The 12,893-nt window shown below is 49.9% G+C and overlaps 5 protein-coding genes across 7 annotated transcripts; 4 read left to right on the forward strand and 1 right to left on the reverse strand.

Moving 5' to 3' along the window:
* Nucleotides 1-126: 126 nt before the first annotated feature.
* Nucleotides 127-1,069, forward strand: LDX57_000147 (uncharacterized protein; the record flags this gene model as incomplete). The annotated part of the gene is made up of 4 exons (XM_046081792.1): nucleotides 127-270; nucleotides 331-399; nucleotides 449-769; nucleotides 821-1,069. The coding sequence occupies 4 exons, from the start codon at nucleotides 127-129 to the stop codon at nucleotides 1,067-1,069; spliced, it is 783 nt and encodes a 260-aa protein (XP_045937748.1).
* Nucleotides 1,070-1,096: 27 nt separating this feature from the next.
* LDX57_000148 (cytochrome P450) lies at nucleotides 1,097-3,219 on the reverse strand. The gene is made up of 6 exons (XM_046081793.1): nucleotides 2,994-3,219; nucleotides 2,691-2,937; nucleotides 2,031-2,637; nucleotides 1,845-1,978; nucleotides 1,506-1,793; nucleotides 1,097-1,456 (listed from the first exon to the last, which is right to left on the reverse strand). Exons 1-6 carry the CDS (start codon nucleotides 3,072-3,074, stop codon nucleotides 1,290-1,292), a joined length of 1,524 nt encoding a protein of 507 aa, XP_045937749.1. The 5' UTR covers nucleotides 3,075-3,219; the 3' UTR covers nucleotides 1,097-1,289.
* Nucleotides 3,220-3,292: 73 nt separating this feature from the next.
* On the forward strand, nucleotides 3,293-7,968 carry LDX57_000149 (uncharacterized protein). Of its 3 annotated transcripts, XM_046081794.1 has the most exons (3): nucleotides 3,293-3,585; nucleotides 3,644-4,786; nucleotides 4,842-7,968. In XM_046081794.1, exons 1-3 carry the CDS (start codon nucleotides 3,497-3,499, stop codon nucleotides 7,147-7,149), a joined length of 3,540 nt encoding a protein of 1,179 aa, XP_045937750.1. In that variant the 5' UTR covers nucleotides 3,293-3,496; the 3' UTR covers nucleotides 7,150-7,968. The 3 variants fall into 3 exon arrangements, with proteins under 3 accessions (XP_045937750.1, XP_045937751.1, XP_045937752.1); XM_046081795.1 differs by having other exon boundaries at nucleotides 3,293-4,786; XM_046081796.1 differs by having other exon boundaries at nucleotides 3,644-7,968.
* Nucleotides 7,969-8,020: 52 nt separating this feature from the next.
* Nucleotides 8,021-10,160, forward strand: LDX57_000150 (homeobox domain-containing protein; the record flags this gene model as incomplete). Its single annotated transcript, XM_046081797.1, has 1 exon — nucleotides 8,021-10,160. The coding sequence occupies exon 1, from the start codon at nucleotides 8,235-8,237 to the stop codon at nucleotides 10,158-10,160; it is 1,926 nt and encodes a 641-aa protein (XP_045937753.1). The 5' UTR covers nucleotides 8,021-8,234.
* A 1,488-nt stretch (nucleotides 10,161-11,648) lies between these two features.
* Nucleotides 11,649-12,652, forward strand: LDX57_000151 (uncharacterized protein; the record flags this gene model as incomplete). Its single annotated transcript, XM_046081798.1, has 2 exons — nucleotides 11,649-11,986; nucleotides 12,061-12,652. The coding sequence occupies 2 exons, from the start codon at nucleotides 11,649-11,651 to the stop codon at nucleotides 12,650-12,652; spliced, it is 930 nt and encodes a 309-aa protein (XP_045937754.1).
* Between the last annotated feature and the right edge of the window lie 241 nt (nucleotides 12,653-12,893).

A 12,893-nucleotide genomic window follows, 5' to 3' on the forward strand; every position in this document is an offset into this window, starting at 1 on the left:
TGACCAATACGCCCGCATATTAACTCAGTTCGGCTCAGTATTGTCGCTGTACACGGCCTCAACGGAGATGCATTCACAACATTTACATCGAGAAAGACTGGCAGGTTCTGGTTGGCTGACCAGGGGATGCTGCCCAAGGACTTGCCCGACTGTCGCGTCCTAACATTCAGCTATCCGGCATCTGTGGCCGCCGTGTTCGGCAGAACCTCTTCTGACACAATACTTCAGCATGCGACTACTTTGGTCCAAGAGCTAGCCGCCGATCGCCAGGTACGAGAACAATCCCTCATTGACCAAAGAACTCCCTCCTCGCTAATGCATAAACTATAGATAGAAAGAGCGACAGAAAGGCCGATTATCTTCTTGTGTCATTCCCTAGGGGGGATCATAGTCAAGAGAGTAAGAGCCAATTCTGGCATATGAAGAACGCTCTACTGACCTACCCAAGGCACTGATCTACTCAGAAAGTCGGAAGGCAAAGAAGTCGGAACATATTCATTCTATATTCGTCTCAACCTACGGAATCATGTTTTTCGGCACTCCACATCACGGCAGCAGCAAGGCAATTCTGGCAAACTACGTTCAACGTATGGTTGATGTCTTGCCATCCAAGGTGGTCGACACGGACTCGCAGCTGTTAGAAGCCCTCCGAGAGGGATCAGAAATTCTGCAAGATATCACCGACAACTTCCAGCCTAAGATGAAAAGCTTCCATGTATTCTTTTTCTGGGAACAAGAAAAGTCCAACTTAGGGGTAAAATGGGATTATGTGGGTTCCAAGCCGAACTGACATTGTACAATGTACTAACCATCAAATCAGATCGTGGCGCAAACGTCCGCAGCTCCTATATTAGATGACACCGACCGCGCAGGAATCAAAGCAGATCATCGGAGGATGTGCAAATTTGCGACACGGACGTCACCGGGCTATAGGCTCGTGGTTGCCACCTTGATGCGTTACTCAGAAGAGGCGCCTAACAAAATTGGGCGCCGATGGGTTGAGAACAAAGAGCTTGTCCGGTCGATGCGAAAGAATGAAGCTAAGGAGATCTATGATGAGAGTGATTGATCTGGTACTTTGTTTCTGATAGGTAGTATAATTATGTATTGAATTCAATCAGCTTTATGAGTTTCCCCAATCCAGTCGGAGGTTAGCGTTGATATTCACGTCTAACTTCGAGTATAGCTGTGTACAGTACATCTACGAATTACGGCGCATTTAAACAAATAGCTGACAGAGTAAAGAGAAGGACAAAAAGAAAAGTAAAGAAATTGTAAAAGACCGCTGCCTAGGATAAATCAACTTTGCAACCATCCTTGATCTGGAGGACCAAGGTGACTGTTTGCTTTTCGACACCAGTCAACTCGACAGTTTCTCCCTCGGGAAGTCTGACATTGGGATACTTCTGCATAATCCGCACAATTGCGTAAGCTGCTTCCACGAGCGCAAAGTCCACTAGCAGATGTTAAACTAATGAGGTTAGGAAGGGCCTGGGAGTACTCACGTCCTAAGCAAGTTCTGGGACCCCCACTGAATGGCAAATAACCCCATTGCTGGGTGATTGGGTCCCGATTCAACGGCATATCCTCATCCCATCGCTCGGGACGGAAAATCTCAGCATCCATACCAAACAGGTCTGGCCTGCGGTGAAGAGTATATACGCTATATGCCATGGCAGAGCCTTTCGGAATCAAGACGGGTGATTGTCGGTCGGGTCCGCCACCGGTGGGCAGGATGGTGGTGTTTTTTGCTGTTCGAGTGTTTACTGGCACAGATGGATATAAACGGAGAGCTGGAGTAGTTAGATGACAGTCAAGGATCATGCAGTAGAAACATAGCTTACTCTCTTTCATGACATTCTGGAGGTAATTCATCTTTCGTAAATCCGCTCTGTGTATGTCATCGCCTTTCTCATTCAACTGGGCGACTTCTTCTCGGAGCTTTTGCATGGCATGAGGGTGTCGCACAAGAAGAAAGCTATAGCAGATTCCCGTTAGCATAGCACTCCGTGGTGAAGTCCAGCACTTACAAGGTCCAGGAAAGAAGGCAAGCCGTAGTATCTCTGCCGGCAGCAAGGATGTTGACAATTTGGCCCCTCAAAGTATCACGGTCGGGGCATTCTTTAGCAACTGAATTCAGAAACGTCTCATTTTCACCACGCTTCTCTGAACACTCCTGTCTTAAGTTTCGATCAATGATTTGATCAGCAAAACGATGAACTCGCTCGCACGCTTCACGAAACTCTCTACCGCCAATCAACCAATAAAGATCCAACAGACGGAATCGCTCGACAACATATTTCTGAGCGGTGTCAAAAGCACTTGCGAATGTGTTCTCCCCTGCAACGACAGGGGAACGCAATGTGTATGTCGACTCCCCAAATAAAAATGCAGACGTGACATCCAGTGTGAAGCGGAAAAACAGGGGTTGCAGATCAACGATGCCGCCTTTCTCCGGAAGCGCGTTTAGAAGATCATCCACTGGCTGCTTGAACACTTCAAGGTTTTCATATGTCCTATGGAATAATTGGGGCTTGAGGATGTCTCTAGAATGTTTCCATGCATCGCCTTCCTGCGTGAATATACCGTCTCCGAACATTGGAAACGTGATGGCTCGTCTTGGACCATTGTCCCAGTCTAATCGCATTGTCAATATCTTAATTGCAAGGGATGGATTAGTGTCGCCGCACCTGAGAACTTCGAAGAGAGTATAGCTCTCAAGTTTGCGGGATCAACGGTGCCGTATGCCGGGGTCATCAAAAAGACTTGTTGAAGGGTATACCCTGTTTGACGAAAGTGGAAGAGAAAAAGCTCCATCAAACGGGACTCGTTACTGGCACGGAAAATCTGCTCCAGCCTATCGACTCCCAGAGGTCTTTGATTCTGAAGCAGTGGCGGCGGAAGACACCCATGCTGACGAGCAATGGCATCATATTCCTTCATGACATTAGCTTGGGGCTTGTGAGATCGAGCCTTCGTCGTGACAGCTTTACCTCACGAATGCGCTTGGCCCTGTAAAAGCGATAAAGAACAAAACAGGCCAGAGCGAGTAGGAGACAGAAAAGAATGAACATTGTGCTACCAGCTTGTCAATTGGGAAAAGAAGATAAGGTGCAAGCTCCGGATCCGGGCGCGCCGTGAGGCAGTTTAATTTCAAATCTTCGGCGCAGCTACACGTGATGGGAAGTCTCATGCAACCGTCTTTTGGGCGGGCAGACAGGAAGAGGGGTTCTCACATCCGGGCGCTTTCATAGTCTCTCCGATTGGCGGGTGGAATGAAGCTATTCATATCGGCCAATGATCAGCCCCGCGCCGAGAAATTGGGACCGGGGTGCGTTTGCGGGCCGCGCCGATTAACACAAATCAGCATACGGCGGATGTCACCCTGCGGCAAGAAGTCCGCCCTTTCATAAACAATGACGCGCAACATCTGATTGTGGAGCCTTTTGAGACAGATTATGTGCTTTGCTTTGAGTTCTCAAGGGGTCCAGCCGCAATGAAGACCTCGCGCCGAAGCAACATGTCGGTTACTGATTTGACAGAGTGCGGTGAGTCCTCATGGGAATCGTATGACTCTATTATTGAGTAAGTCGTTCCAAATTCCGAAGCTGTTACGGGTGGCAGACCTAATTTATTAATGAAGCATCGTCGCCGTTCACGGGTTATACGAAACAGGACTCAAAACATGGAGTGACCCCAACACTGGCCAGATATGGCTGCGCGACCTGTTTCCATTCCGACAATATCGAGCTCGAATCCTCTCCTACGAATATGATACGGACAGTCTCATGGCGCCCGGCGGACCCGCTGCAACTGGGATTTATGATGAGTCTATCAGATTGGTGATGGAGTTGGTGGCCGATCGAACGATTCATAAAGTGCAAGAACGGCCCATAATATTCATCTGCCATGGATTTGGTGGATTATTGGTCAAGCGAGCGTTATCCTTTTCAAATTCCAGGAAGGACCCGAAGGTCGAACATCAAAGATCCATTTTTCGATCAACATATGGTATTCTGTTTATGGCAACGCCGCATCATGGCATCCCCGGGGAGTCCTTATCCTATACGCAAAGCGAGAAACATCTAGGCCCCAGTCAATTCTCGCTGAGCCTTTTGGAGGGGTCAGAGACTCTCGCGGAGATCAACGATCAGTTCGCACCACTAGTAAAGATGTTCTCGATTTACAACTTTTGGGAGCAGATCGAAACCGACTTTGGACATGCTAAGGCAATAGTGGTGCCGAGGACGTCGGCGGCTCCACCAGAATGGAGCGACGTGGATAAATGCGGAGTGAATGCGACCCATTCAGGGATTGCCAAATTCAGTCGCAAAAATTCTCCTGGATACCGACTCGTATTTGCCGCATTGGATAGTTATATTTCAAAGGCTGTGCAGTCCATTCAAACAAGGTGGCAGCAAGACAACGAAATCGTGCACCAGCAGCGAATACACGAGCTATCCAGTCTTCAGGCATACCTACATTCAAACCCTAGTGTACCGTCGAGATCTACTTCACCCATTCCTTCCATTCGTCTGGAAGCCTCGCCACAGATTCCGACCTATCCTCAAGTCTCCGATGAGAATCCGATTCCCTATACGCATACCCACTGGATGGTCCCCCCTCAGTCAGAATATTATGTCGGCCGGCAAGAACAGGCAGACTTGCTAACAGAGCGCTTGAGAGATGTGGACGCAAAAAGCCCTAAGATATGTGTGATCTACGGGCTTCCAGGCTCTGGCAAAACCCGATTTTGCTTAAAGTACGCAGAGGAAAACAGGTACAGGTATGTTCCGAAGGTTCTCAATTCATCAAGACCTCCGTGCTAAGTGTGTTCTAAGGTACTGGGGACTATTTTTGGTCGATTGTTCAACTGAGATCAACGCGGAAAACAGCTACAGCAGCATAAGTCAGAAGGCTGGCAAAGGCGGCGAAGCCAGTGCGGCTTTAGAATGGCTCTCCCAAACGTACGAGCCATGGTTGTTAATCCTGGACAATGCCAACCATCCGGAAATGAATTTGTCAAGATTTATCCCATCAGCTGGGAACGGCCATATTCTGGTGACAACTCGCAATCCTGGAGCCCAGATATACAGCACCATTTCGTCATTTCAATTCAAGGGCATGAATCCGGAGGAAGCTATCACACTTCTCCTCCGTTTGGCCTATCCAGAGGGAGACCCGCAGTCATTAAATGCGCGAAACAGGAAGCCAGCCGAGGTGATTGCTTCCGAGCTCGGGTATCTAGCTCTCGCCCTCAAGCAGGCCGCTGGCACGATTCGCGAGAGTTTCTTACCATTGGAAAGATACCTGGACTCTCTGCTTGGCTGTCGCAGATCTTTGCTCTGTCGCCGGAGTATTCGATGTGCGACAGATGTTAACATCATTGCCACCTGGGAGCTACCATTTCAGGAGATTACCAACGGCAAAACCCAGAGGTACCAGGATGCGGTTTGCTTAATTCACATATTCGCCTTCATGCACTTTGCTTCGATCCCCGCGGATGTCTTTTCCAGAGCATCGGATGATATGAAGGACTTACAATCCCAAGTTCAAGTCCCGCTTCTATTGGAACCAAGCTCAACGCAAGGAGTTCAAGACCGAGTTCTGGCAGCAGCGCGTGCACTTTACGACCATTCAATCATTTCTATGACTCGCTCAAACGAGTTAGGAGCTGGATCAACGCGCAGACGCAGTCCAGTAGCGTGCTTTTCTATGCATCCCGCGATCTATGAATGGGCTCGAGAACGATTAGACGACTCATCACAACGGGACTGGCTAGGCTCTACAGCCGCGATCCTAGCTAGCTCAATTTCGTTGCAGCTTGAAACATCCGGTCGTGCCTTTCGCAGACAGCTATTACCGCATATTGATGCATGTGTTTCCTTGCTCAAAGCCACGTATCCGGACCTTCCTTGCAGCGCTGAGCAGGCTTGCTACCTTGAGAAGTTTGGTCTGGTATATGCCGAGCTGGGTCATTGGAAACGGGCTCGAACATTGCAGCATGCCGTGGTGGATTTTCGAGCAAAACGCCTCGGGAGATGGCACCGGGACACCATTGCTGCAAAACGGGCGTTAGCAAACTCTTATTGGAATCTATTTGAAATCGAGAAATGCGTGATGCTCCAGAAAGAAATATGGACGATGCAGTGGTGGGTCCGGCCATCATTATTCTACTGGTTCAGCTGGCCCCCTTGGCGACCAGCGCATGTTTCGTATGGCCTCGCCTTGGATGATTTGACACGCTCCCTGTGGCTGGCTGGCCAGAGGAACTGGTCTAAAAGGACAGGAGAAGCCGCAGTAAAAGTCCTGAGCCGATATCTGGGAGAAGATGACCCGTTGACTCTGAACGCCATGTTCAACCTTGCCAGAACATATCTTCATTTGGGCCAGCATTCTCAAAGTCACAGTCTACTCGAAACCGTGTTCGAAAAACGCACACATTTCTTTGGCCCGGACCATCCTGATACACTGATGGTGAGAAATGAACTCGGCATGAGTTTATGCTCTCAGAAGCTTAACCTGGACGAGGCTGAGCGCCACGTATCTAACACACTCGAAAGACGCAAGAAGGTCCTTGGTGAAGAGCACGCCTACACCTTATGGTCGATAAACGACCTATCAAAGATCTATTGCGAGCGTCGCCAATTTACTGATGCAGCACGTATCTTGGAACAAATCATTCCCATTGTCGAGCGTACGTTGGGAAAGGACCATGTGGGTATGATGATGACGAAAGGTAATCTGTGCAGAGCATACATCTATTGTGAACGGTGGAAAGAAGCCAGTGAGCTGATTCGAGATCTTCATGAAATTGTCAAACCCGATCATCCGGACCGCATTCATCTTTATTGGGGATACACATATGTTCTTTTACATGAAGGGAAGCTAGATGAAGCGGAGACATGCTGTAACACAATTCTATCCAACGTGGCCAACACGCGGAATCTTGAGCTTCAAAGTCCACGGGTGCTGGCAGTTGCAGAGATCTTATTAGCAATTCTTTCGAAGCAAGATCGCAGGGATGAGATAGTCCAGCTCAAGGCACGATTTCCTCGTATTGGTGGCGAGGAAACCATGCAATCGATTGATCACATGCCGCTGGGACTTTTGAAACGCTGGTTAGCAAGTTCATCGACAACGATGTGACCCTTTTGCAGTATCAATTTAAACGATGACCTGTATATTTCCTAATGTCTATCCTCTAGAACTTATTTCCCTCATGCTCTATTGAATCCAAGAGTAGTTGATACTTTTTCCCTTGTTGATATCACATTCTATCCAGTTCTCATGTCGAATCCCGACCTTCATCGCGATTCCCCCTTCCCATTAGGCACAGCTAGGAACAACCCCTCGGACGCTTCCGCGTCATCTATAACAGGATACATATACTCGACAGGTAAAATATTCCTGTTCTCTAACACGCTCCTACACTATACTACTCAATTCCTTTCCTTGTCTCTCCCCAAACATTCGCATAGCATCTTTGTGATGAACAGGGCGTGTCGAGGACTGACCGGCATGGATGTTCACTACATCAAGAAGCGAATCTGTTCAAGATAGCTGCAGAGCGACTGGGATTTGGGTACTCAATTGCATTGATGTTGTAGCTTGTTGTGAGCGAAATAATAATATCCTACAGTGGTCGGACTATCTGGCTGAAGAAGCCAAAATTGTCTTCCAGTTGTTTCATTTGTGTGAAATGGCCAGTGCCGGTATACCTCGACTCCGAACATCTATTTCTCCGTAAATTAACGGTTGAGTCGTCTCCGGACGATCAAAAGTTTGTATAGTAGAGCGCTAACTCAAGTCCAACTGAATCTCTTTGTATAGAGTCAGGCCGAGTTCGGAGTCGGGTATCATCGCTGATCCTCGGCTTGTGGGTCTTGGTGACACAGGGCGTGCCTTAATTATAGAGCTCTGTTTGAATGAAAACTTCCCTTCCTTAGTGCTTCTCAATCCATTCAACTTGAAATTGAGATGTTATATAAGAATACTAGCTCAAATAGGAAAATTTAAAGTTCTTCTAGATACACCTCGACATCATGACATCATCACCCAGGCAGAGCATGCCAATCGACCGTGAACCTCAACCTTAAGACAACGACCGATGCGCAACCTGGAGTGCTTGGCATAATTGTGGATCCGAAACTCGCGCTTACTGTTCGAAGAGCGCGGGGGTCCATAGAGTCGTTCTTTCTTCCTTTTGACCTCGCCCGCCGGCCCTTTTCAGCATGAGTCACGCTAATCAATGCCCCCCTAAGTTCTGCGACGACGTTCTATGCCTGCCTCATATCGATTCTGAGACCATCCAGCCCAGTGATACTGTTCCGTATGATCCTCTTCTAGGACTGACACTCGAGGACGCCGAGACTGCCATCCATAGGGTCAATAACAATGACTCACACGCCGACTTGGAATCCATCGCGTTTCCCAGATCAGCGTCCGCGCACCCCTCCGACTCCTCGGGTCAGCTGAATCAAACGCGTCCTCATGGAGTTAATGCAGAGACTTTCTATCGAGGCTCCTTCCAGGACCCCAGCCCCTCCGCGCGTGATAGCGCAAGCATGGGATCTTCTCAATCAGTTTATGCCGAACCAGCGCACGGAAGTCGGGCGCAATCAGCCGCTTCAAGTCGAGCGTCTTCCCATCAGGAAAAGACATCTCAGCGACTACCCAACCCTGCCGTAAAGATCTTGAACGCATGGCTCAGCCAGCACCAGCAAGACCCGTACCCAACCAGTCAAGAAAAACACGAATTAGAAGAGCAGACCGGACTCAGCAAGATCCAAATCACGAATTGGTTTACAAACGCGCGACGACGCAAGATGATTGGGAGACTTCCCACTCCATCAACCGATCAAGTCAACAATTCCTTCCTCTCGCCGCTCGAACGATGGAAGCACTCTCCGCCTGAGACCGAAGCAGCTGCCACATCGGACATCATGCGCGCACTAGCGGATACACCGTACTCTTCGGACCAAAGCTCTACGCAAGGTGGCGTGGCCTTAGATGGCTGGTCGAGCAACAGTTCTAGGAGCTCGTTTGTCTTCGGAGCGCCTTCTATTGAACACAGTCAGTCATCTGGCTCCGAGGTGTCATATAGACACTCTCATTCCTCGACCCCTTACCAACGCCCACCCACGCCTCTACCGGGAATGAGAGCCCGCCGTCATCGACGCAGAAGACCCCCTCGGCCGATGGAATCAAGGAAGCAAGGTAAGAAAGACGACGCGCGGCCGTATCAGTGCACATTTTGTTGCGACGCATTTCGAAGTAAATACGACTGGCAACGACACGAAAAGGCTCTCCATCTACCCGTTGATCGATGGCGTTGTGCGCCGGTCGGAGGCATTGTCCAGGCTGGTGGTGGTAGCCTCTGTGTCTTCTGCCGAGAAACGACTTCTGATCCAGAGCACCTTGAAACGCACAATTACTTCGCCTGTCGACAGAAGCCATCAGGAAAAAGGGTCTTTTTACGAAAAGACCATCTCCGACAACACCTCCGCCTGACTCATGACGTCAGCTATCACCCTTCCATGGACGACTGGCAGGAGTTAACGCCTCGTCTGATCTCGCGCTGCGGCTTCTGCGACGCGAACTTCGAGACCTGGGAAGAAAGAGTCGAGCACATAGCAAATCACTTCAAAGAAGGCGCGGACATGAACCAATGGAAAGGCGAATGGGGTTTTGAGCCGGATGTGAAGTGTCTCGTGGAAAACGCGATGCCACCGTACTTGATCGGTCAAGAGCGACGCACTATGGATCCGTGGTTAACAAGCACTGCAGTGAGGAGTATTGAGGATGAACAGTCCATCTTCGCAAATGAAGCACCGAATGCCTTAAGTCGATATGTGGGACTCCGACAGGAGATTCATAGATATCTCCGCGAGCAAATGGCAATCGGCATTCATCCTTCAGATCAGATGGTCCAGGACCATGCGCGATGGATTGCGTATGGGAATGATGATCCTTGGAATCAGACCTATGCTGATGAACCGGCCTGGATAGAGGCGCTTCGGCGGGAAGTTGGCCTTGCGGACTCCATGATGCTGGATGAAAGATCGCCTCTGGATATTCCTGATACCAGCAACGACTTCAGTTTGTCTGAGGTAGAATTTCTAAGGGATACATTAGACCCAACACTCTACGAATTATGACTCCCAAAATAACAAAGGGATATCGTGACCAGGGTGAAAGCGAACCAATTACGGAACAATTTACTTATACGTTGCTCCAAGTTCCAAAAAGATTTAATGGGTTCTCTCTCAAACCAACACTCTAAGATTAGAAGCCAATCCCTCCAAGACAGTACTAGTCTAGATCACTAATAGCCTTCACTAATCATGGGTAAATCTGGAAAGCCATCGACAATCCTCCGGCCAGCTCGCAGATGAGTGCCCTATACAGCATGCCTATTGGGTAGTGACATGGTCCAGACCGACGCCAAATGTTTGGGGATCGAACCATACCACTGATATCTCACCAATTCAACACTCTTTTTGAGGTCTGGGGAGTGATGGCACAGCACGAACGAATGTAGTTATCCGCTGCCATGTCAATTAGCTTACGCTGCTGTGAGATGGCCAAACCCCTGAGCAGTTCAAAAGTCCTACATGACAGCGATCGTTCTCTCGATGCACATATTCAGTACATTCAGAGCCACCAGCAACGCCCTTCACTTCAAAGCACAGCTACGCAAACAACTGTGACGGGGGTAGCATGAAACGCTCCCATAATAGCTATCACATCGCCCATCTGACCCATCCGCAGTAACGGATTTGCCCTGGGTCGGAACTGTAAATTGACATATTTGCATATCCAATGTTGGAACAAGAGATTCGGAGGGGCGTGATCAAGCCTTGCATGCGAAAAGCGCCCCTTTGGCCCCCAACTACCCCTCTGCTAGGGGTGGAAACATCACGAAATCTCTTCCCGAGACGGTCTCATGCACGAAACACCGACCCCGACACACTGAGTACTTGATGAAATCGCCGAGGAGCAAGGTACCGGATCGAATAGGAGTGATGAATGATCGCGTCGACCATGTCTAGCTCTTGAGTTCCGCTCTCCAAACAGATGACCTCGTCGACTATAGAGTACTCCGGAGTACGGAGTAGTAAAGCCCAGCAAACTCCCAAAGTAAACAAGACGAGGCTGACTCCTGGAATCTCCCTCCCGGCCAGTAACACTAAACGCTGCCTACAATGGTGGGCCCGGGAAATTGCACCTCACAGGCTACAATGAACCAGCAAATCACGAACCTCAAGTCCTTGCGAAACGCGAAGCAAAAGGTGTGGTCCAAAGCTCCGAAGCGGGAAACGCCAGCCGCAGATCGCTTTGAAGGATCGCCACGTTTTCCCGAAACGGGCTCTTGGTTTGAGCTAGTCGGGTTCCCAACTTCCTGGACTCATGAGCGGGTCTAGTTAGTTGGGACTAAGAATGAACAGATGGGAGGGTTATGATTGTTCGGTGGGGGATGCGGTCAGCCTGGCTGCTCCCCGTCCCTAGTCTTTCCGCTGTTGTCTTTTCTTTCTAATAGTTTGGTTCACTGATTTTGTGCCCTGTTTCCCACGTGTAGTGCACTATCAAAAGTTATGTCGATGTGAAAGCGGAGGACCCCTTTCTATTGATTTCAACAAACCATCATGACAACGACGTTAGCTACGGCGACAACGACCAGCGGGCCTCCGCCTTCGATCCCAGCACTTACAACGACATTCACGCCAGCCTCGTCATGCACGAACTACCACATGCTGCTGTATGAGGCGAGCGGGTTCGCATGCATGGTTGGCGATCAGTCGTCGCCGTGCCAGTACCTTCATCTCGGACCGTCCACGACAGACGGCTGTCTACCGTCGGACTGGAGCACAGGGACTGATGCGTATTACTCCCCCGGTGTGTGTCCGACCGGATACACAGAGGCGTGCTCCAACCTGGTTAGCGTTGGGACAGTGACGGAGACGAGGGCGACGTGTTGTCCCAGGTATGATGTTTCCTGCCATCAGCCATTTGAAGACAAAACGAATGATCAACGCGTATCTAACGAAAACTTGGCAGCTCGTACATCTGCCAAACAGACACCTATTGGCCCTGGTACGACAATAACAAATGCACGAGAATCGTCGACACCACCGAGGTATACACCTACATGACCGACGACCCTGACGATGGACTCATCACGACGACCTCCAAAGATAAATACGGAGCCAACGCATACGCAGTCATGATTCGCTATCAATCGGCCGATCACCTCCCTCCGACCACTTCAGCAACAACCACGGCCGCTACCGCTTCGCCAACTTCGACCACCTCTCAGACGCAGTCTGCAACGTCTTCCCCAGACTCGGGCACGCTTTCTACCGGCGCGAAGGCAGGAATCGGAGTCGGCGTGGCCGCGGGAGTCATTCTCTTGGTGGTGGGTACAGCCATTTGGTTCTTTCGTCGGCGCAGGGGAAATGCTGCTGCGGTGTCTGACACCAACGGGACGGAGAACCCGGTGCAACCGAGTCAGTATGATAAGCCCGAGCTTGCTGGTACGCAAGTATACCCCACGGCGGAGTTGGCGGGTAGCCAGCCCTTTCCGGGGCAGACGCTTGCTCACCACGTACCGGCACCGGAGCCGGTCGAGCTAGGGACAGGGAAAGAATGAGAATGAAAAGCAAACCTGGGAAGCGGTGATGACCTGTCAGAAACACTGCATCCGCAGATCTTCGGTCTATTCATACTTCGCCTCTTCCAACACCCCGTCTGGCCACTCTCCAGTCACCTTCCGTGTGGACCCATGCCAGAAGTTTCCCTTCGAACCTCTAATGGTAGCGGCACTTTTGCTCTGATACATATACCCCTTTTGTTGATACCATAAATCCAATATTAATGAACGCTCGCTGTAC

The sequence above is a fragment of the Aspergillus melleus genome (genome assembly GCF_016097325.1).
Source record: "Aspergillus melleus strain CBS 546.65 chromosome Unknown contig1, whole genome shotgun sequence".
Lineage (NCBI taxonomy): Eukaryota > Fungi > Ascomycota > Eurotiomycetes > Eurotiales > Aspergillaceae > Aspergillus > Aspergillus melleus.